The sequence below is a fragment of the Macrobrachium nipponense genome, chromosome 11 (assembly GCF_015104395.2).
Source record: "Macrobrachium nipponense isolate FS-2020 chromosome 11, ASM1510439v2, whole genome shotgun sequence".
In the NCBI taxonomy this organism is placed as follows: Eukaryota; Metazoa; Arthropoda; class Malacostraca; order Decapoda; family Palaemonidae; genus Macrobrachium; species Macrobrachium nipponense.
In genome coordinates this window covers 8,062,307-8,087,382 of record NC_061087.1, presented here as the reverse complement: position 1 = coordinate 8,087,382, position 25,076 = coordinate 8,062,307, and the positions used below count along the sequence as shown (strand labels likewise).

General features: G+C 37.8%; 1 protein-coding gene across 3 annotated transcripts in view; it reads right to left on the bottom strand.

The window, feature by feature from the left end:
* The window catches only part of LOC135218878 (uncharacterized), an 82,195-nt gene that overhangs the window by 27,083 nt on the left and 30,036 nt on the right, over positions 1 to 25,076 (bottom strand). For 2 of the 3 annotated variants that reach the window (XM_064255459.1, XM_064255351.1), the window contains exons 2-10: positions 14,406 to 14,527; positions 11,296 to 11,436; positions 10,759 to 10,987; positions 10,170 to 10,252; positions 8,568 to 8,687; positions 8,213 to 8,291; positions 7,597 to 7,906; positions 5,651 to 5,758; positions 4,387 to 4,509 (exon numbers count right to left, since the gene is read on the bottom strand). In XM_064255459.1, coding sequence (XP_064111529.1) covers positions 4,387 to 4,509; positions 5,651 to 5,758; positions 7,597 to 7,906; positions 8,213 to 8,291; positions 8,568 to 8,687; positions 10,170 to 10,252; positions 10,759 to 10,987; positions 11,296 to 11,436; positions 14,406 to 14,527 — 1,315 coding nt within the window. The remainder of the gene's footprint in view (positions 1 to 4,386; positions 4,510 to 5,650; positions 5,759 to 7,596; positions 7,907 to 8,212; positions 8,292 to 8,567; positions 8,688 to 10,169; positions 10,253 to 10,758; positions 10,988 to 11,295; positions 11,437 to 14,405; positions 14,528 to 25,076) is intronic. The other variant, XM_064255404.1, reaches the window with a different exon arrangement.

Here is a 25,076-nt window from a genome sequence, read left to right as displayed (position 1 = left end):
CGGTTGTAGAAGCCCGATGAATGATGGTCTGTCACTAGTTCGATAGCCCCTTCTCCAGCATCTGATCTACTGCTAGATGGAGAGCTTGATTCATGATGGGGTCTCTGTACCTGGCCGTCAGTTCCCTTGGGATGGTCGTCAAGGGAGGTCTTTCGACGAAATGGGATGAGGGTAAACCTCCTCCTCCTCAAAATAGAAAGGGTCCAAGGATCCGCCCCTTTTTGGGCCCAGACTTCTGCAAACTCTAAGAGTCTGGCGCCCACCGTTGTTTGAAGGACTTGCAAGTTATTTGGGGGCTTTAACAGACTTGGCGAAAGTCTTACCCCTTCTTGAAGGTTTACGACCTCTAAACGTAGAGGTTCTTGATGAAGATGCCCCTCGAAAGGGTTCTCGAACACTTGCCTTTTCCTTCTTAGCCTTGGTAGGGAAGGAAGGGCGAGTTTTCTTGCCGACTGTGCCAAAGGTCCTGGGTGGCTTTGGCCGAAGTGACCTCGAAATGTCTTGCACTCGATGTTTCGGGAACAACTGAGTAGACAGAGGAGCCAAACAGCAAAGAAGAACTCTGAGCATGGGAGACCGACTTCGTTAAGAAGGAACAGTAAACCGACCTCTTCTTCACGATGCCTGCCCCCATAAAGGGAGGCGATTTCACTCGCTCCGTCTCTTACTGACTTGTCCATACAAGACCAAAACACACATAAGATCATCTGGTGAAATTGACTCTGGCACTTCAATTTTCTTGGCTAGGACTCCCAACGACCAATCAAGGAAGTTAAATACTTCTAGCACTCTAAACATACCTTTGAGCAAATGATCCAATTCGTTCATTGCCCAAGTCGTCTTAGCAGAGTTAAGGGCAGTTCTCCTTGTCGAATCTACCAGTGCCGAAAAATCCGAATCAGCCGAAGACGGTAGACCCAATCCTAAGGGCTCTCCTGTTTCGTACCAGGAAACCAGCGCGTCCTGATAACTTCGAAGGAGGAAAAGCGAACATCGTTTTCCCCGCTTCTTCTTTGGAAGCCATCCAGGAACCAAAACTCCTCAGTGCCTTCTTCATAGAAAGAGTTGGCTTCATCCTCACACAAGAAGAACTCTTCGCTGTCTTCGCGTTGAAAAAAGTGAGTGAGGAGAAGGAGCCGTAGGCGTAAGGGAATCCCCAAAAACTTGTAAAAGTAGCTCTGTAAGCTTCTTGTAAGAAGAGACAGCAGCAGAAGTGTTCGGTTCCTCAATCCGAACCTTCTAGGACGTCTTGTCGAGGCGAGCGCGGAAGATCCTTAGGTGACGAAAGGGATCCTAGCAGGAGTTGAGCGAGAGGTTGGAGAACGCCCTCTCTTAGAAGAGTTCACATCCACTGGAGAACGATGAGAAGATCTGGGAAGTATACGATGAGACTCCCTCTTCGAGGTATACGGAATCTCAGCCGAAAGGAGAGGTAGGGCTCCTACTCCGAGAATTCTCGGAAACATCCGCAGGGCGCTTACGAGGAGGCGAGCGCCTACTATACTCTATGCACCTATCCTGGGGCGAGCGGCTGCCAGGAGAAGAGCGCCTATCGAGAGCAGAGCGCTTGCGCGCTCTCCATACCTGTCCAGTTGCGTACGATCAACGGAAGTTCGACTGGAAGGCGAAATGCGCCTACTAGGAGAAGGCTGCTTGCGAGACTCTTGACGTCTAACAAGAGGGTAACATTCAGGAGAAGGGCGCTTCAAACTAACGAGCGCCTACTTGGAGAAGGGCGCTTCCGGGATTCCTGGTGCCTACCAAGAGACAACGGTCAGGAGAAGTGCGCCTAGAAGCGGGAGAGCGCCTACCTACACGGAGAAGGGGGCGCTTGAAAGACTCCTTGTTGTATGCCCTTAGGAGAATAACTCAGGAGTATTGGACGCCCCTTAAAAGAGACCGAGCGCCTACTAGGAGAGCTATGTGCAGTAGGCTCTTGGCGCCTACCTTGCGGGGAGCGGCTAACAGTAGGCCGTCTATCATGCACCACGACTCTACCAGACTCTAGATGCCTGTCAGGAGAGAAGTCACATCCGATACTCGAGGAGAGTGACATCTGGAAGAAGAACGCCTACTTGTATAAGGGCGCCTTCTATAATCTTGAGGCTGCTGAGGAGAAGTCTCACGCGAGGGAGTTGAAGAAATCGCGTGATGAGCAGGTGCAGTGCGCTTACCGGAAGCGGGAATCCAATCTGGAGAAAAACTTCTTTCTCCTAGAGCGTCCTAACCGATCCGAGTTTGGCGCCTTGAAATTGAAAGAGAGCCAGGCGAGCGAGGGCTGCTCAACGGCGAGTGAGGGCGCTCCCGCGAGCGAGGGCGCTCACGCGAGCCCCCACCCTTCATACGAAACCTCCCCATATGAAGGAGAACGATCCTCTGAAGAGCGGCGCCTAGATCTCTTGATCGGAAGAGAAACGTCCTTCTTCCTACGTGATCTAAACTGCTAGAGAGTCTGCTAGCGCCGTGATCTGAGCTTGAAGTCCCGCGAGTACTCTCGTAGGAGAATCTTCTAATTCTTCCTCGGAAGCAGGCGCCGAGTGCGGAGCGCGAGAAGAAGAACGATCACAGGATTTCTTGTGTTTCTTCGCCTCCACCTGACGATTCTTCCGGGAAAACCTCCGGACTAGAAGCAAAGGACTGCAGGGAGCCTTCCAAGCCCTCTTCAACGGGCGCGACGCATCCGGGGAGTTCAACCTCTCTTCGGAGAGGGAGACGACGGAAGAGGAAGAAGCTTATGGCGTAGGAGGCTCCCTTCTTGGTAGCGATCCGAGGCAGCCTGGGAGCGTACTTCAGGATCTGCCGAGGGGACGCCCTGACCGGTGGGGGCTCTCCCTAGCCCTCCTGCGGCTTTCGACTTTCCTACTCCACTGGAACTGGGGAGCTGGAAGAGGTCTAGGCCTAGAGGCACTAAGGAGCGGTCAGACGCACCCTCCACAACACTGGGGACACTGCACTGATCACTAACACTCTCCTTACCTTCCAACTGACGAATCTTCTGATCCACAGAACGATTCTTGGCTTTCAGAGCTGCCGCCTCCGAAGGCGAATCTCCGGCTTCGGTGCGGGGAGCCGGTTTGGGGCTGCCAACTTTGGGAAGAAGGTTCTAAGTTATACGGTTAGTTACTATTAGGATCCACATCCAACTCACTCATTCTAGATCTGCTAGAACTTCTAGAGGGAGCCTTACGCACTCTATCACGTTCCAACTTCCTAACATAAGAAGAGAGAGCCTTATATTCTTCTTCATTCAATCCCTTACATTCACTACAAGGGTTAGCAAACGCACAATCATTCCCCCTGCATTTCATGCAAACCGTGTGGGGGTCTACCGAAGCTTTCGGCAACCTCACCTTACATCCTTCATTCACGCAAACCCTAACAACACCGAAGTTTTAAACTACCGATTCTAGATCAGACATCGTTAAAGAAAATCAAACTCAAAATCAAACCGGTCCACAATCAGCGTATGCCAAGCCAAACAAAGCGAATACTCACCAAAAGAAGTCCAAATTAACTCCAGGCAAGCGAGAATCAAAGAAAAACTATCGAGAGGAACCGACAACAGTTGTTATCGTTCCCGCGACAGAGAAAAATCTGACAAGCTTACGGGAGTGGTTCGTACATCCGCCACCCCCAGCGCGGGTAAGGTAGACCACCTGACCTACCTGTCGCGTGTGCCGCGAGATTTGAAATTCTGTCGGGAACATCGGAGACTATAGCTAAGTATATATCTGTCAGGGAAGTTCATGTACAAAAATTTAAGGCTTCTTGTACACTTACAGGACTTTTAAACATATTTAATAATTGTGAGCTCTTAGAATCAATAATTAGAAAATATACACTACATTTATCCTTTCCTTTATAAACAAAGCTCAGCTGTTTTTAGCGGGAATTAACTATAGAAATCCTTGTCAAGGAATTTAATTTTTTGTCTTTACATCAAATAAGCCGTAAAAATAGTTATGAATTGCACATACTTTGCAACCCACTGATTAGCTTTTAGTCTTAATGAAGCTCTTAAATGAGTATGTAATAATTGTTCAGTAGTATGTATTAATTGTTCAGAGGGTTCTTTGAAAATTAGTGAAGGCAAATGTCAAGTTTTAGTGTCTGCCACAAATAACTAAATATAATATTCATATCTGAATTACTTGACTAGAACAGAGTAAAACAGCTGCTTTTGGGATATGACCTCCAAAATCATATATAACGCAAGAGCTACAAATTTCAATTGCATCTGAAAATATGGCTAAATTATAGTTATAACATTATGATACCCCTGATACAAACAGACAGTCACCAAACTTTTTACACTGGGGTATCTTGGTACTGTATAAGCAGTTCTAAACATTCATAAGCTGTTAAAAACAATATATAAGCACATACCTTTACAATAAACATATTGAGTATGAATTGTCAATATATTTCCCTGTGAAGCTGCTGTCCAAGAATTTATTCTGTCTACAGTCATATTCAAAGTTTCCCATTCTGCCTTTTTACAGAAACCACCTAGAAAATTAAAGTTACAAGATTTTATTACGACATTGATATTGGAGATACTAATCTCTTCTATATGTTTTCATTTTTTATTTACAAGCCCATCCAGATATTTTTTCTACTGCACAGTCTATTAATTCTATGAATTCAACCAATATTACTACTCTGTACCTCTCTATGTAGGTTCTGTTGGAAATGTGAGGGCATACTTTTATTTTATAAAGTATGTCTAGTTTAAATATAAAATTTTGATGATAATTTTTTTATTGGTTCTATCTATCATCATTCTTCATTTTTACATTTACATTTGAACACTTATCATTCACTTATTCATAATTAATCATTCTAATTTATAAATTTCCTTTTCATTAGGGTGCTGAATAATCCTGATGGGTTCTGGAGCTTGGTCCTCAAGACCAAAATTTCAATCAATCAATAAAGACAACAGAACTGCTAAATTAGTTGAATGTTCTGCACTATGTTTTTGTTATTTTGGGGAACTGACTTGACTGATGGTATTTCCCTCTTTTTGTTTTTAATGAAAAAACAAAAACATAAAGAGACATTTTGGCCTTGGTTTTCTCATAACTATTTCACAGGCAGAGAGACAATTTTTACCAAGGATGAACATAGTCCACAAAACCTTAGGCTCCTAGTACAGCACCTCCGAACTCTACGCTCTATTGTTTAATTATGCAATCCTAATTCTTAATTTTCCCATATTGACTGAATTGACTTTGTGCACATAGTATTTAAACTCCTACTTTGCAATTCAAGTAATTAAATTTCATCAAGCTATTTTTTTTGTACCCTACCTAAAAACACCATACAAACAAACAAACAATACCCTCTGTTTGTGGATTTGAAAATATCCAGATTCTTTAGAAGTCAAGTTATTTGTCCATACTGTTTTTAGGTTCCTGTATTTAACTATTGTCTTTAAAAGCGTTTCTCAACATAATCAATATAATGTTTTAAGCTACAGCCCCACATTATAAATCTCTCTACTTTTTATAATTTCATTATTTAATGGTGTAGCTGAATAGACTAGGCCAAAGTTTCTGGATTTCATCCCTAATGCAATACATATACTATCTATACAACCATTTAAAAAATTCAAATAAGTGTAATGATTAGGGGAAGCTTAACTTACCTGGTTCAGTTACCCTGGGAGTGAATACTTTACCATGCAAAGGGCTGGAACTATCCAAGTCCAAGCTTGATTCCCTTGGAGTGACCATTCCAGGCACACTAGCAACATCTAAGTGAGAAAGGAAATTAACGCTTGTGAGATAACATGATTTAACTTAGGGCAGATTAACAGATTAATGAAAAAACTGTTTAGTCATAATACTGCACAAAAATATTTAATTTTGTAAACACTTTGATCTAAGACTAAAACTAGTAGTGTACCCTACAGCTGTTTACTTTAGTGATAAATCAATATTTATTTTGTGTTATCTGTCTAGACAGACACTTATACTGTTATATGTTTCTGCTCTACAGTACAGCTATCAACTCTAGAAAACAACCAGATTTACTTCTAAGTCTATTTTTGACAATATATTGCTGTCTGTACTAAGGTGTTACTGCAAAGTATAAAAAATATGTACATGGAAAACCAGTGATGTAACTATCAGGACATTATTACATTCAGTAGACATAGCTCACTGGATTTGTGGTAAAATTTTCATAGTTTAAATGAATTTTAGCCAAATTAATTATATTGATATTAAGTGCTGAATGGCCACAGTTGTGCCAGTGGTTGGCATATATGCCTAAAATCTATAAATCAATCAATCATAGGTCACTATGAAACTACCTTTGTGTGGAATGTAAGATAAAAGAAAAAGCATAAATATTTCCATGACAATAACTTCTTAGTTTCCAGTGCTTGGCCTTTGGCCTAAATTTTATATTCATTACTAGACCCCTACCAGGTCTTCTTCCTTCTACCTCTATATCTATTGCTTTTCTAACCAACTTTCCAAATGCCTTTTCATGATTTATTCAAGCCATCTATCTTTCAAACTTTTTGTTTTTTCCTCCAACCACTTGATACAATGTATTTCGAACTCCTCATTCATAAAACGATCTTCCAACCATACTCCTGTCATGAACCTTAAACTCCTGCCAAGAATCTTAACATTCTATGATCACACCTTTTCAAAATATCAGCCATTTTCCTTGTCATTGCCTCATTTCTGCTGTGTATACATATACTTGTAATGTTTTTTTCCTAAGTTACATTGTAGGCTAGGCATCTTCATAAAAAAAAAAAATTAAGTTTTATCTGGCTTAGATTCAGCAAATATGGTTTACAGTACCCTATTTTACTATGTGAAGTACTGTAAGGTGGGCAACTTGGTACCCAGCCAAGCTGTTAAACAACAAAATAGGGCCAAATCTCAAATGAGGCATCAGGCCTGTTTTGGAAAAATAAATAAATAAATATTCCAAGGGCCGTTGAAGTTTGCTTCTTTTTAAATTCATGTTCAGGCAAAATTCTTTTTCCTCTTCATCTTCAGTTCCCATAGGGGGACGAGAGGATTGAGAGGAAAAAGCAATGACACTATGATCAGATTTTAAATGAACTGTTCAGTGACAGTTAGAAACACCTGGAAAAGGCTCGTTAAAAACACACACTTAAAACTAGGGAATAAGTTGGGAAAGTGGCTGAATAGCCTGGTATTTGTTGAAAAAAAAAAACTAATTACCAATAGTAATTAAAAATGGCAAAAATGAAACATTCATAATTTCTGTGATTTACAGATGAAAAGTTCGTAATGCCTATTTTATAATGGAAAAAGTCACTGCATTACAGTCATAAATTGTGCAAGTAATGTATATATAAAAGGTATTCTACAAGACACTGGCATGATTTTAACAATAATTAAGTTATTGAACAAACTTCTACAATGTAGTCTATCAGAATATGGAGCTATGCAGACTACCTATTATCTACCTATTCAGTGTTCATTAGTGAATTTATGTATAATACTCACAGCTTCCTAAAGTTCTCAATAGTTTTCTTCTTTAGTTCTCAACAGTTCTCTTCAATAATAGACTTTGCAACGTGCAGGAGTGTAAAATGCTCACCTTCAATTAACACACCTGAACCTTCAGTTTCATTGGTCGCCGTAGGTTCACTCTTTTCGGTATCACCATTTACTTCTGTAGTTTCTGTAGGATCATTGTTCTCTTCATCACCAGCAGTGTTTTCATTTTCATTGTCGTCTTGATGGACAACTTCCACTGTGGTACTCTCCAGCAGAGGATCATTGACATCTGGGGAGGTCACATACACAACACGAACGAAAGAAGTGAATTTGTTAGGGATATGACCTGGACTTTCTAATAACCATGTGGAGGATGCAGTGCTGCTTTCTCCGGCTCTTAGTGGCAGGACCTGTAAAAGAATTATAATAAAAATGGTTAGTACATGAAGGACAGATAGACAGATTACTAGAAGGGTGACACTGTAATGATTATAATATCTAACAAAGTTAGTTGTGGCTGGAACTTCTGTTATAGTACAAGTTTTGATCAATCATGATTCATGGTAGATAAATATTTCAATTATCCAATTAAGCAAAGTGTAAGCTAGCATCGTTATCCACAAGCACTTTGCTAGTAAATTTTACACAATGGCAGTAGTCCCCCTCAATAAAAAAAAAAAAAAAAAAGTCTGCATTCAGGCAAAGCATTCGTTTACCTGAACATTAAGAATGGAGACGTCATTCTCCGCTGTCCACTGCAATGCTCTCTTTACGACGTCAGTAAGTAGCTCATGTCTGTAAATATATTATGAAAACAGTACAATGTATTGAAAAGTGTTAATACACTAGTTTAACCAGACACTTGAGAAAACCAAATTAGGGCAATACGTATAGAAAAACTTAAAACCTCATAAATATAAAAATTTTAAACAATATTTATATTTATAGTGCTGTATGTAGCAAAAACCTTGTTACTGCTTAAAAACTATGAAATATTATGTCATGAGTTAAACTATTTTATATTGGACCTTGCAATATAGAGCACTCCATAAGAAAACAGTTCCACATTACCCTCCAGAGGAATGACTTGGTGCAAAGTCTCTGAAGGCTACTTTAGGCTGACGAATAATAGTGGCCAGGGTGCCTCGTTTGTATTTTGTAACAGAAAACAGGCGTAGTGACCGACAAAACCTAGAAAATGCATTAAGGAAGTAAGGAAATACACTGAGTAAAGGTATGTATTAACATCACACTAGTTATGCCTTAAAAGATTTATTTACACATTTAAATTTTGACATAAGTACAAAAATCAAGGTTTGCTTATTTCTGAAATTCAGCTAACGGGTTGTGTCTTTCCAGTTGCATGTTGCTTGAATGAAAAAACTTCAACTTGCATCACTGGTTAACATGCTTTGATTATTCACCGAAATGATATGTAAGAATGTAAAGATACACCAGTAATGCTACATTATTTGTTATGTACTAATGGAGGAAGAGATCTAAGAGTAATTCCTGTAAACTATTTCTGTCGGTTAATTTATTCAGGTAAATGTGTAACTGCTAAACGCGGGTAAGCAGAATTGACTCGGCTACCCTGGAATGAGAAAGGAAATTGTTTTCCGTGCTTTGAGATCTCTCTTAATAATTGGCATCCAAAGCAAACCCATTTCACAAAGTACAGAGAAAATAAAGTACGATAAATAATGCATGAAAAACTTCTTTGGCAGACATGAGATTGTAAGTAACAAAATCTCCACTGTACATGTTAGCAAAAATTTCCTACGATAATACATTTGGAAAATTTGTAATGTATACAAATGTCAGAACAAAGTTTTTTCATCCAGTTACAAAACTTTATGTACATGACTCACATATACGAGTATTAATGATGTATTATAATTAGATTATTCTGTATCATTCAACACAATTATAAAACTGAACAACAATGCACAATATTTCATACATAATCCCTTTTCCACAATCCTATTTATTCAGCTTATAAGATTCTGCATCATTTTAAAAATATTGAATAAACAGCATTTACATGAACATCTCAAATAGGTGAACACATTTATTCACCCAAATTACACCATATAACGCTGTAACCATTTGTTATCAAGATCACAATATAAATTACAGTGTATGCCACTGCATATAAATAAATATCAGACTGTCTTACTTGAACTTACGTATGAATGTACATTGCACAAAGACGGATAAATACTAGACCCATAAACTCTAAGTTTTATATATTAAACTATCGTCTACCACATACCAATGTGGGCATTTAGTATTCCTAATTCTCATTTTCCGCTTTCTCGAAAAAAGAGTATCAACCACCTGTCAATGTGTCGGTTTTTTTTTTTTTTCAACAATTCGGCGTCATTCACAGAATAAATGTCACTACTTGCAAGAGCGTAAAGGGCAATCCGTCTGGGCTAAAACTTCATAAAACTGTAGATCTAAATCTATTTTTTTCAGCCATACTACAGTATTATTAAGATAAAACTACAATACATAAAAAAAAAAATTACAATAGCTCACAAATCAGAAAAACAAAAACAAATAAGGTCAGGAATTATCAAAGAAATATACCTCTTCTTTCCCCCTTTCTAGCTGGTGAATACTGTCATAGCAGTAAGGAAGCCATACAAATCAGCCTCATACTCTTACCTTGTAAAGCCATGCTGGGAAAAGGAGATTCGAGATTTCTCCGTATCGACATCCAAGTCCAGCAAGCCAACCATTGGCGTGTCCTTGAATCAATGCAACAAGATATAAGAATGAGAAACTTAGGTGAAATGAAATATCCCGTAACGCTATACGAAAAAAGTAACAGAAAAGAGCAAAGACATGCGTAATGTACCATGGACTATCATGGTAAACTATAAAGGTTAGACATGACGTCACACCAAGGCAAATGGTAGGGTAAACCGAAGAGAAAAAGTTTATTTTGGTAGCAAAAGGCGTGATCAATGGAGAAAACCACCCTGATCCGCTGTAACTATCATCAATAATTTTTTTCTTATATTTGGCCTTACGTTCAAACTAACGAACATTCACAATAAAAAAAAAGACGCCACGCTATACGAGAGAGAGGGTGGGGGTGGGGTGGCTCATCAAAACAAATAAGATAGTTCCAACTTCTACATTCAGAGAGATTTAATAGAATAAAAGGCACTGCAGCAGCAGAGAGAGAGAGAGAAATAATACTACCAAACAGAGAAATAAAGGCGTAACACCAAACGGCCGCTGTTCTCACCAAAGTCTGAAGGCTGATGACTCGAGCTGCTGTCGACCTATCGGCTAAGTAATTGTTTATACGCTCTAATAAAACACTTGCATCTTCGTATTTGCTATTGAACATACTCTTCCTGTCGAAGATAGGACTAAAGTCACGGTAACTTATGAGGTATCGGAATTTCAGTTTCTGCTGCAACTCGTTTTGAGTTTCATCGCCCATGTTCGCTTTTATCCACACTCTCAGACCTCTGAGGGAGAAGAATGAAAACCAAATGACATTCAATACTTCAATATTTTTTTTATGTTTATGGCAAAAATGCCATCTGGGACTTAAAATTATGATAACCTTTTAAAAAATGCAACAACCAATAGAAACTCTAATTCAGTGCCAGAGCAACTATTATAATGACACATATACGTCAGTATATTACACTGACCAAAAAACTTGAAATGAAATCAGCGATTCCATGAAAAGATAAAATCGATCGTATGATAGGCATAAATTAGGTCGTCATGTTGTAAATATTTAATAAGAATAAAAAATAACCCAACTCACCTAAGATGTCTGGATATTGGCCACGAATCAGGAACAACAGGGTCGCCTTCGCTGGACTGAGGCAAGATGATACTCTCGCAATTGACGACTTCATAATTCTCTTGTTTACCTAACCATTCGTTTGCTTCCTGCACAATTTCGCTGAGAAATGAAGAACAGTACTTGTATTAACGTGTAGTGAAAGAATTAGGTTAACAAGAAATCATTTTAAAAAACTCTCTCAAAACGATGTTCTTTTGTTTTGTTTCTTTTATTTTCTAGATGACAAAGGTATCACGAATCAATACCCAGACTTACATTCTTTTTATGAAGTGCGTTCCTCGAAGCAAAATTAATAGAAGATGAAAAAATGCACTCAAGCAATTCTGGAGTGACAACGTAACTGAGTATTTTTATTGAAAAAGTTCATAAAAAAAGCCAACCCATTTAAATCATCCGCGTGCTCCGTGGATTTCTCGGGCAACATACTGCTCTTAACCGAACAAAGAGCATACAATAGTCAGTCAATAACTCATGGCATGCAATCACTTATCTCAGAAGAAACGTAACCTTCGGTAAACAGTTTGTGCTCCTTCAAACCTCGTTTTTAGAACAACCATACTGGAACAAGCTAGTACCCACTCGTTAACTCTGTAATTTGTCCTATTTATTTAATATCACAGGATAGTGTTAAAAATTATACTGACAGCTTACAGCGCAATGTTAATGAGGCAACAGTACACTGACATTCTTCTTCTTATAATTCCCTGTATTACTGAAACCTAAATCTTGTGGTATCTACGTAAAGCGGAGAAAAGTCGATGGTTACTCCCTTCTGGCCCCGCCAAACGTTACATAACCGGGGAAGTACAAAAATACCAGAGAAAAAAAAAGTTTTAACTATTCATGCTTCCATTGGAAATTGGATCATAACAAGCAAGACCTACGGGTAAAATGCCATCATCAAACCGCCAACGACATCTGAAGCAGCATACAGTCAATATCGAAGTTTCATGCGTGATCGCCAACCCTCCAAGGAACAGAGAACCAGTCAGTAACCTCTTATGCTATTTCTACCTCACAACACATCTATAAATTGACTAGACACTGGCCTTGGCCTTCGGTTTAACATTTGTAAAGGGATATTACCCAGACTGGTATTCATAATACTGTACATCCAGGATCATAATATAGGAGGCAAAATGGATTAACCTTTAACCAAGCAAGACAGCGTTGAAAAAGTTTGGGGATACTTTTATACTCGTATGTCTAAAGTGTAAGCACAACTGTCTTCATAACATTGCCACAATTCATTAGGTTAGTCTTGATTTTATCTGCGTTATTAACACAATCCTCTGTCTTCTAAATTTACATGAATTATGGTCACGTAATTCTAAAGAAATCGCGATTTTAAAAAAGTATAAAATTATTTCAATATAATACCTAAAAATACAGAATACAAAAAAAATGAGCCTCATACTCGAGTTTTTACTGACACTATAGGTAATGTAAGAAAAAAAAGAAATATATCGGTTGTGTGAATATAAGAGACAAACATGAATGAACAACAAATACTAAAACAACTGGGAAATAACCTTGTAACCTTGTAGCATATGGTGTTTAATTCCAGAGAGAGAGAGAGATTCTGGAATAAAGACCCTGGTATCTTGATAGTTATAAGGGCCTCTAAAAATTTTAGACCATCGACCCTTTCGTGAAATTTTTTATCCCTCATCGTCCGTCGAGCACGACATATACATGAAATGATGATAACAAATAAATCAACTATATTAAATGGTCAAAATTCATTCGTTATTCCTCTTAATTTTCCTCTCTGAGAACCATCTGGTGACACAGAAGTGAAAAAGGCCTGACCAGTATACTTAGTGTTGTTGCCACAAAAGATTTTTAAAATGAAGTCGAGACTAAACTGAAACGATCTTCTACAGTTCCAAGACTACAATACCGATGAATAACAACTAATATTAGATTTCTCATATGAATGTCAGCCTTTGGGCCAAAAAGTTCAACAGACCCCAGGGATTTATCGACACCTATGTCCGCCCTGAATTAATCTCCTTTACCCCTGGGGTCGATATCGACTACTCTGAAGACTCCTTGAGGGGGGAAACGCCACTGTGATATCCACAGCAAGAGGAAGGCCACATCTCATTTTACGATGTTCCTTTTACAAAAGTTAAATAAAGCTCCTTTTCTGATGTATGATACCAGTGAAAAAATATTTCAGGAAAGTTTAAATGTATCATAAATATAATGAATACAATTCATCTATTCTATATACTACAAACTTAGTGTAAATTTCCCTGAAAACGTAAATATAAGCAATTCGCAGACAGATCCTCCAGGAAATATGAGAACCTGGGAGACCAATTTGTTCTTATAATAAATTATTTTGCAGATTTTTCCTAAATGTTTTTGTTACAGGAAAAATATCGTTTTTGTTTTGTATCTTTACTTACTCATTACATTATTAATACCACATCTTATTATTCTAGTAATTTATATTCATATATATCTCAAAAACACTGCTAATGACATTTAATACTTGTAAATAATAAGCCACTAACAGCCGTTGACATCGCAATCTCTGTATCCCGGGAATCGTTTGTGCCCAAAAGGGAAATATAATAATTGCAACTATCCTGACCAGGATTTGAGATTCCTTTTGGGACTGGTACACAAAGCATTGAGTACCGAGCACAGTTAGTCAATTACGTACTATCTTTATATTAACAATACACAAGGCCTATAGACCTTGACTATACGGACTGGGTTCCTAGTCCTCTTGAGTGTTAATTACTCGCAGGGTAAAAAGAACGACGTAAATTGGCTATCGTGGCTTAATATTTGAATTAATACATACATACATACATACATACATACATACATACATACATACATACATACATACATACATCATACTATATACATACATATATAATACTATTATATATATATATATAATATATACATAAATACATACATATATAAATATATATAAATACACATACACAAACGCTACCCGATTTGCACAGATTGCATTATCCAATCATACTTTTGCGTCTAGTACTTAGCTGCCACACATTTCAGATTTACCACAAGAGACTTACCTGAAGGAAACGTAGCTCTTAGAGCAGCAAGTAGTATGGTCGGGGTCCACTGACGGCAAGAAGTCCTTGTAAATAACGGTACCTTTGGGCAGGAATTCCGAGGTTTTGACGAAGTCCCCACTCTGTTGAAACGAACGGAATTTCTGAATCAGCAAATTTGTACATCATCCTCTCTCTAATTCCTGTGAGTAGATTACTGACTATGATTACAAAATTTCCTAAGTAATTTCCCTCATCAGCCGAAACTTCATTTAGAACTGTGAAAGCTTCTGAGATAATAGATGTGCCACTTCCGCTGGCTAATCACTGCTGATTTTCACAATATGGATTATAATGAAATGATAACGAAGACTTCTTTAGTTCTTAATACCCTCAAAACACAATCTTGAAAAAGGTTCGTCTACCTTGTCATGGGATGCAAATGAAACGTGGCCTTCCTTGTCAAACAGTTTACCACACAAAACTGGGGTACAATCCGCTCAGAACTGAGGCAAAACTGCAATTTCGCACCTATAAAAAGGCCATGAGTTGCGCACTGCAGGTATGAAAAGCTTTTTTAAACCGTTTAAAACATTCATCGCACAAAAATAGAAAAGTAACAGTTAAAAGTTTTCACTCGATATGCTGTTTTAAGGAATATGGCCTAGTAACCTTTTAAGTCGTCTATTATACAGATTCATTCCCAGGCGTGTAACGATCATCGATAAAATGTACAATGGTTATACGAAAATGTCTCTCCTAGTCCGAAAATAGCTCTAAAGTGTCCGGCAATGGAAATGGAACTGAAGTTATCTGCAAAAATTTGCCATGAAAGGTCACGTCATCTTCAAATTAAATTACTGAGACAGCTTATTGGTTTATCGCATTGGCATCATCACAGCAATGAAAAAAAAATCTTTCTCGCGGCATTCTTCCAACTAGAATAATCACTACAGTTTCGGGCTACACTAAGTTCCTCTTCAGGTAAAATATATGCAACAGGAATGTAGCCCAGAAAGTCAGTAAGAACAGAAAGAAAAATAATGAATATCAATACCACCTAAGTCACACCAAACACGGTATTTCATCTTTAACAACAGATTTGCTGCCCTCGAAACATAAATAATGAGACTGTAAAGTTTATAATAATCGTCATTTACAATCATGGTAGGGTTACTTTAATAACAACAAATTCTATTATTGTACAATTTTGAGTTTCTTAGGAGACTTTTCTTGGTACAAGATTTCAGACTTATTCAAGTTTATAATACGGTTATTTTTGACACAAAGATGAATATAGCATTATTTTATCTCCATTTCTAATTGAACATTAGCGTTTAATCTGGCAGAAAAAAACCCTCATCGTGATTTTTTTACAAGTAGAAAAAATTCGCCTCTCTGCCTGACATCCAAATAGTATTAAAAAAAAAAAAAACGCTGAATGAGGTATTTCTTCGCATGGCCATTTTCGTGACTACACACGTTAAGCAAATAATTCTCCTAGTTATAAAAATTAATTGGCATTCGTCACACTTGCGGAGATATCACTTGCTTGGTTTCATCATAATTGGATATATATGAATACCATTAAAATATATTTTTCCATTCAGGTGTTCCTGAACACTTAACTAATACTTTGTGGCCATTGTAGTTTAAATTTACCGAGATGACAGTAATGAAGTAGAGGCCACACTGACAAAAACGGAAAAAGATAGCATGTTGTAAAGAATTCATGAGACAACACTACATTAAGAGCTGTTATTCGTTGGGATAAGTGGAAGTAGCCTAGCACAGTGTCATCAGTTGCTTCAGAATGCGATTTCAAAGTACTACTGAAGTAAACTCACACTATAATGATGCACCGAAAATCGTGAAAATAAAATCTTTGAAGAAACACCGGAAGGGTTGGAGGCAAACAGGTGCAAACCTCTTACGCATTACCATGATTTCAAGAATTATTTGAAAAATGAAATATTCGTGATGTTTCGTCGCTTTAGTAAAACAGACGTTCTATTTACCGATTCCTTCATGGAATGGCTGTGGCCTTTCCAGAGAAAAGGCGTGACCTTTACCCGGCAAAACTTGCATCCAGTTGCTACATATGAAAATAAATTTGCATGTATATAACAAATGAAGTTTTTGGTTCGAACTGGTTCATCGCGATGTCAAATGAACAGAATTAAACTTTTTCATACTGTGTGCATTTATCAATGACTCAACGTCCGCGATAAATTGTCCTGTATCGATTTCCTGTAATGGTTATTGCAAGGACTTAAAAAAAAACAATCAAACAAACATTCCAGAAAGTGCCTCTTAGCTTTTTCAAAACACTTACGTTACCATGGCAATAAGATAATTAAATAATGGGGGATCTCACCCCAATTATAAACATATGGACAGACAGGCAGGCAGGCACAGACTATATATATATATATATATATATATATATATATATATATATATATATATATATATAAAGCCTCTGGGTTGACGTAATAAGACCATCAATTCCTATACGGACAAAAGGAATTCCATAGAAATCCTAATATTCCATTGATTTCTCCTTCACATCCTCGAATACGGAAACCCTAATAGTAGGTGAACTGCAATTGATTGATTGATTCTATGAAATTCACCATTTCAATCCAACACCGAGACACTCCCGGGAGTGATTGGGGCTGAAGAAAGGACACGGGATTGTACGGAAAGTAGAAGACTAAAAAGTGGGTGCAGCTAAGAGCTGAGGGGACGCAGCAAACACCCTTCAGTAATACCTATAGTGCACTTCTTGAGGTTCACTAATTTATGAAATATTTGAATATATCAAGACCGTAATCATATTGGAACTCCTGGTAATGAAGATACGCCACATATTTAATCGATGAGAATTTCTGTAAAGGTATAAAGATAAAATGTACAAATTCTACTGGTGAACAACGAAAGCAGCTTCTTGGCACTTACCAAGCGTGAAAACCAAAAACAAAACTAGGAACCCATCAGTAATCTTAAAATATGAAATTTCTAAGAAACAACATACAAGGTTGTGTGAATTTAAGATGAACAAATTTATCTTGTGACGGCTACGAGTACAAAGACAAAGGTATACGTGCCAGCTTCAAGTAACTATCTGGGCGTCTGAAACAATAGCGTGCCAAAGAAAGCTCTCTGTGACTCCAAAATCGATCTCTATAACCTGAAATTTCCTGAAGTTACTCTGTGTAGCATTGTCGTTATATTGCCAAGCTCATTTAGGAACTACTTTCTTACTACCATTTGTCCTAAATTTCCAATAACCTCCGGCTTAAGTAAGATTCGGTTCAATAAATCTATCGATCGAACTAGCCCAGCATGGAGCAGCTAATGACACTGGTGGCATGTTATCATAATGATGCAATTATCATACCAAGGATTTGATTCGGTAGTCGAAGAACCACCTGTAGATAACAGCTCGGGGCAAACACAAACACCCAGTTTTTATACTCATAACCTATGGCATCACGTGCGATGACAAAGTTCAATTCTCGCCCCATGACAACAATGAGTCACGCCTTTGGGGAAAGTCATAGTCCTTAGCCACTACAACGCTGAATTCCTTCTCGCTAACAAAGTTTAATAGTTATTTGCTGACAAAGCTGAATACCGGCTTTAGAAAGACGATCGAATACCACCTCTTCTGCGAAAGTTAAATTCCAAGTGTTGCAGAATTACTACTTAGAACCAGTATAAATATCGACTTATAAGTCTCGGTAAAGGTCTCTGTAAAGGTGTAGCAAAAAGAAAATGAGGTATTTTAACGACCGGGGTTCGTTTTTTGAAAATCTGCCATGACACCTGTGTAACTTTCCAAGAACTTGAGTATCAATGAAGCCGAAGCAAGAGAAAAAACGCTGTCTAAGAGTACACTAAAATCAAGGGATCCTTGCACGCAACCCAATTGTGAAATGCAACGGGGCAGTGAACCCTGCACATCCAATTTTGTTAACCCACGATATGGTCATTAATATCGGATGTCAAGAGAGAGAGAGAGAGAGAGAGAGAGAGAGAGAGAGAGAGAGAGAGAGAGAGAGAGAGAGAGAGTAATTTTCTGTAGTGTTAGCCATTATACGAAGCAAGAAATGGAGTTCTCGTGCTACTGCTACCTGATGGTTAACTTGCTGATAAATAAAATAAAAAATGTAAGACATTTCATTACCGTAAATAAATTATAAAATACTATGAAAATGATTCCTTTACCTACACTATAATATGAGTAATATTCTCATATACAATTAAGATTAGTGATGGCTGCGCGTATAAACATTAAAAAACTCAATGGATTAGGTAATTACTTATTTTTAGCTCAGTCATAAACTTAGAGTACATTTCTTCCAGTATATTCAAATGAAATAATTCAAATAGTCCCATCTACACCCCAGATCAATACAGGCTTAACCATGTACACAAATCCTGCAAATTGGTACTTTTCTTTAGGAATACGGAAAGTGGATTGAGTAACAGGAGATTTATTCTAAGCGTTTGCTTTAAAAACAATAGTATAATGTGGGTATCATGTGCACAGAACATTTTTACCTATTCATGCTATTTTGTTCGTTCCCTTATCTTCGTACACACGAGTTTGGTAAATTTCTCTGGCTTTCTATGTGGGTCCGTGAAGTTTCCATAAGTAAATATTCAGTTACAATTTCTCAAAACAGCAAAAAGCAAGATCCTAAAATATTCTTGCCCTGCACTGAGTTTGACACTTAATATATGCCCAGATTAACCGTTGCTAGTTCAATCAAAAATTGCCATACAACAACAACAACAACAACAACAATAATAATAAAAACTCATATGAGAAGATTTTCCTACAGAATAAGGCGGATAAAAGTGAGGAACAAGAGACTATAATTATTGGCCCATTGGCTGAGTCTGAATAAGGAATTTGTTACGTGTGCGGACGCATGAAGCAATAATCAAAGTCCATGGAAATAAAATTTTTATTTCTCCGTACACCATTCTCGTAACATACCTCACTATGCTAGACCAGTACTGTTCGGGTATCTTCAAATCTGGCATAACCTGCAAGCAGAAGTTTCCAGCTTTGCGAAAACCCATAACCTGAAAAGCTCAGGTCACAATCTCCAAATTTAATATCGTAGGGAATAAGAAAATCACAGCGAGCTGGAATGAAAACGAGACCTCGGAAATAATATTTGAACCAATCCTTTTTGGAAAGCTTAAATTTACCAAACAGTATTTAAACAATACCCAATTTAATTCTCCATCTTGGGATTATTAGATTAGGAAATATTTGTTGTAAAGTTATTAAAAAGGACAAAGTCAATTAAAGGCCCTTTTCGTTGCTAAAGAAATTGCTTTGGGTTGGCCCTCACATTTAAGGCGTCAACTCATACGTCAGAACAAATATGACCTTTATATTTTGACGAAATTAAATGTGCATTGTTAGCGCCAAATTTCATCAGTGCTTCCGAGGAAACTAGAAATGCGACAAAGCAGACGCAATAATATTTTAAAGAGCTTAACACGAGTCTTCATTTTATGCATTTACCTACATTGCCCAGTCTATGTGGTGCCAAAGAATCTCTAAGGGGTGTTCTATGAGCAAGAGCCCGTGCTGGCATAAGGTCAGCTTAATCTCCAACAACAACCAAAATATCAATTTACTCAAAACTATAAATTGACCGGTAAAAAAATTGTCATCCACTTTCTGCACCACGAAAGGGACAAAGAATTTTATTTACTCAAAGGTTCACTGAAACAAGTTTCGCTCTTTCATTGCCGTAAAAACAATTACGAAATACAGTACTTATCAACATAGTTAATTAAACCAGTGGTAAAATATTGCGTTAATTATCCCTATATATTATCAATTCTGAATAATTTTTATACTGGGAAAAACGTGTCATTAACAAAAACCCAAACTACTTAATTTTTAATGTCGGGACCGCACCAATACAAACGTAAAATAAATTAAATATAAATCTAACAAACATTAAATCTATTGAGCTGACCCCTAACGAAAATGGAGACGTAATAAGAGTAAGTGTGCTGAAGGATTAGGAAGCGAACCGAGCAGCGCTGAAAGGGAAACTGGCGGTGAGAAGGTTTGAGGGATGTAACAGGAGGAAAACCTCAAAGCAGTTGAACCTTGAAACAATTGTTAGAGGCAGTGGAAAGTCAGATGGAAGGAAGAGAATATGAACAGAGGTACAGTAGAAGGGATGCTGCAAAACCCCTAAGTAATGCTTACATAATAGATTTTGCCATTATGCCAAGCACTGGGACAACTAAGGCCATTCAGCGCTGAAACGGAAATCGACAGTAAAAGGTTTGAAAGGTGCTACAGGAGGAAAACCTCGCAGTTGCACAATGAATCAATTGCAAGGAGAGGGTGGACAGTAAGATGGAAGATAAGTATGAACAGAGGTACAGTAAAAGGAATAAAAGTAGTTGCAGCTAGGGGCCGAAGGGAGGGTGCAAAGAACCTAAAGTAATGCCTACATTGCACCGAATGAGGTGCACTGACGGCACTATCCCCCTACGGGAATGCTTACAGTGTACCACTTGAGGTGCACTGACGGCTCTACCCTCCTACGGTGTCCTAACCTAATAAGTCTAGTTTTTCTAACGCTTCTGGCGATTAACAAGACCCCACCCAATGCTAAGAGGTTAATGTCTTTCTCTGCCATATCATCGTCGCAAGGCGTGGTCGCCGAACGACGCTCCCGAGTCGTGGATCAAGGCCGTCATCAATTATTACACAGATTTCAAGAATATCAGAATCCGTGTTCCCAGGTATAGCTTCGCCTGATTAAATAAGCATAGAAACTTCCCAACCTTACCATAGTAACACTAATTCATTCTCATTCACCTTTAAAACTTCTAGTTAAGGGCAGGAGCGGGAAGAACCTACGTTACAATTCTCTTTTATCCTGCTCGAGCTGGCAGAGATTTATGGCGCCTTTTGAACCATGGCAATGGGGAGTCATAAGAACGCTACTATACCTATCCATGAAGCTTCCTTAGAATCTGGTCACAACCAGACCAAGCCGGAATTTAAGTTATGGTGTCCTCGCAATGCACTCATAGCGAAAGGAAGATCAATACGCGTACCTCACCGTGATCCACTAGAAATCGGAGACTTGTTTTGCACGGCTCTATTTGACTTTGTCTTGCACGTTTCCTTTTTACTGAATATACCTGATTACTGATGCTAACATTTTAAAGGGGGAAAATAATATATATATTCTTACATTCATTCACTTTTACTTAAGCTTTCAATCTGAAGACAGTATGTCCTAAATCGAATACACTGAAAATAACACTGCCTGATTTTTAATAGCGGATAAATGTATAGTAGCCTTAATTTCTGGTAAGCACAATGAAATTCAGCTTCGCATCCAAAGACCTTTAATTACACGTCAGCTCCATCCTTTCCTTCGCCGGAAACAACACTGTACTACTAAGCAACAACTGGGTTACTGCCCTGATATTTGTCTAGTTTAAGCAACAACTCTTAATTGATGAATCAAGTCGCCAACTGACGAAAGCTACGGTACAAACAGAGAGATGTGTACGTAGTATATATTTGCCAAGTAATCTGACACATACCAAGCGATAAAATATGAAATTATTTAAACTACTATCATGGAAAACTGTGGAAAAATGAAGAGAGGAGGCATCGTCGTATACATGTGGTGATGAAAGAATCTATTCTATTATATAATTGATTGTCTACCGGTAGTAGGAAATGCAGGACTTATTTCACAGAGCAAAAATAGTGCTGTGCCTATTTTCCATAAATAAAATCTTATGGGAAAACTAAGACTCTCGAGGGGAAGTATTTATTTATATATTCAAAGCTAAGCCAACTGTAACGCTCAGTTAGAAACTGCATAATCATTGGCCATTACTTTCATCAAAAGAAAAATGCACCTAACGATGAGTATAAATAATTGATACAAGGCAATTAAGCAAGGCTAAAAATAAGTTGTTCCTTTTAGAGACGCGTGCAGCAAAAACAGTCACAACAGACCTAAAAAACTGGCTTAATAAGTCTGTTTTAAAATCCCAGAAACAAATAACTTTATAAGTAACTGAAAACCAGAACAGCACGGGAGCAAAATTAACAGCGAACACCATGTCTGATAAGCGTCAACGGATTCTTAATTCCGATGAATTTGGCAGCCGTGCAGCGGCTGTTTCAAGTACTTAGAAAGTGTACTGAGCATGGCTTCAAACTGATATGAATCACGAGTCGCAGGCTGGCAGGCTGGCTTTGCCACATTGATTATACTATATATCATTCTCATGCCAACATAAAACCGTAACACGGTAGCAATTCAAGCAGAACACCGCAATACACACGAGCTCTACAAAGGATTATTTGCAAGGTCATCCTACAGACCTCTGAACAATTTTACAGGGCAAGAGATGCGAATGTAACATCCACAACCTATATCCAGTTGAAACAGATGCAAATCTGCTTATATGTAACCCTGAATAAGGAAACTTAAACTAATACCTTTAACGTAACTGGTAATTGGATTAAAGTAACCCATTCCCATAGCCAGTGACTAATAATTAATATGAAATGTAATATCCACTTAAAGTAATAATAGTAACTATTGCGTGGTCACATCGTTTCATGAATTATCAATATTCTAATTGTAAGGTCCTTATTGAAAAATCAGCTGCGGCTTGCAGCGCAGTTACTGAAAAATGGGAGATAAGATCTGTTACATCAGATCTCATTATTCACTATCAGATCCATATGTCCATTAAATTACTGTGGAAACTGTTCTTCACTGCATTTCATACGTTTACTTTCGAAACTCCAGCCAAATGAATTAGTCTTTTAAGCTAACTCATAATACATAAGACCGACTTTCTTTAGATCGAAAACCTAAAACCATCACATTTGCTTAGTAAAGCTCTGTGGAAAGTTCAGACTTTTAGCACCTCCATTAACAGCAGAAACTAGATGGCTGCCTTTATTAGTAAAATGTAGGCCCGTTTAATTTCTGCATCTTTAATTTATAGAGCTAGAAAATAGTTTGATATATGAAACACGCAGTTACACAAACAACTGTCCTCGTTATTGATATTATGAGGACGAAAAGAAAAAAATCATCTTGATGGCCAATGTCATTAGACAACTACGATCATCATCTACGTGACATATGACAGTCATCAAAGGCGACTGACTATAAATACTGTTGGGTTGGATTTATGAAGGGTATCTAGGGCAGATGATGAGGTACTGGGGCCAAGGCGGTCATTCTCCCAGGTTAAAATTACTATACTGTTGGCATTTGGTTACATCACAAAACTTTGCCCCTCCTTAAATTTTTAACTGAGCTTATAATGTCAAATTCAGAAACTTGATAAAAACCATGACATCTTAATGTTTTCTTTAAATTTTTTATAAGGATGCCTGACCAGGAACGTCATAGAAATCTCCTAATTAAATTTATATTACATACTTTACATAAGTATCCCCATAGATTTAGTCAATGCATAATTTTGATATCTCGAAATGATTATCCAGAACACGCAGCGTGAGCAGTAATTGAGAAGTTATACACGCAATAAATGTTTAAAATGTACGACCTTCGACTACCTAGCACCATAGCGATAACACATTTCAAAAGATGACATAAAAGAGCAAGCAGATTTCAAAATCTGACATATACGAACAAGCAGATTTTAAAAACTGACATGTAAGACCAAACAGATGTCGAAAACTAAGCGGCGCACATAGTAATTGAAGAATGTAAATTAAAAATAAATACACCTATACAACGATGTTTATGATGTGCGGGCATCCTGGCACATCCTACACATCCCTTCGCCAATACAACTTGTATGCAAGCCATGAGCCATTGTTATAATACTAATTTATATATATATATATATATATATATATATATATATATATAGATATATATTATATAACTGTATACATACTCATGAACATATTTACTCGCTACATTGCAGAATTTTTCTTCTAAGAAATGTTTATCCCCCGTCAATGATTCGTGATCTGTCAAGCAAAGTATTTGTAAGAAAATTTCATTTTAAGACTCAAGGGAACCTGCAAAGAAGAGGTTTTGCCAGGAATTATTAGAGAATTCCAGTTGCTGGACAAACACTCACCACTTATCAAGTGGTTTCTTTACGGTCTCCACAGACCTCCGTCCTCAACCCTATCTGTCCTCCTACAACGCTCGAAGTCTCCTTTACTGAGTTTAACCTTCCCCTCCACCTAATTATTTCCTTCAAACTTCTGATCTTCCCTTTAGGGTACCATTCTTCTTGTCTCAATTTCTAGTTTCTCTGTCTCCTTTAATAGCTTTCTTTGCTTTCTTCAAACATTTATTTCTAACCAACAAACATATCGTGTTTAACTTGTTGTTCAACTTTCGAAATTGTTTCACATAACTAAAAAAAAGAAAAAAAAAAGGGGATGTCTTGATTAATCCACGCCCTTCTGCACACCTTTGAACTACCGAGTATCCTCATTACATGTTAGAAATTTGGCGCACAGCTGTTAAGGAGCATTACAAATGTGGCTTGGAAATTCGACTTACTGCTAGAAGTTTAACCGATCTTTACATCCCTTCTACCCTAATGCGATATAAAGTAGAATATTTTACCTGCTGTGATATAGTTTAGCTATGACTAAAA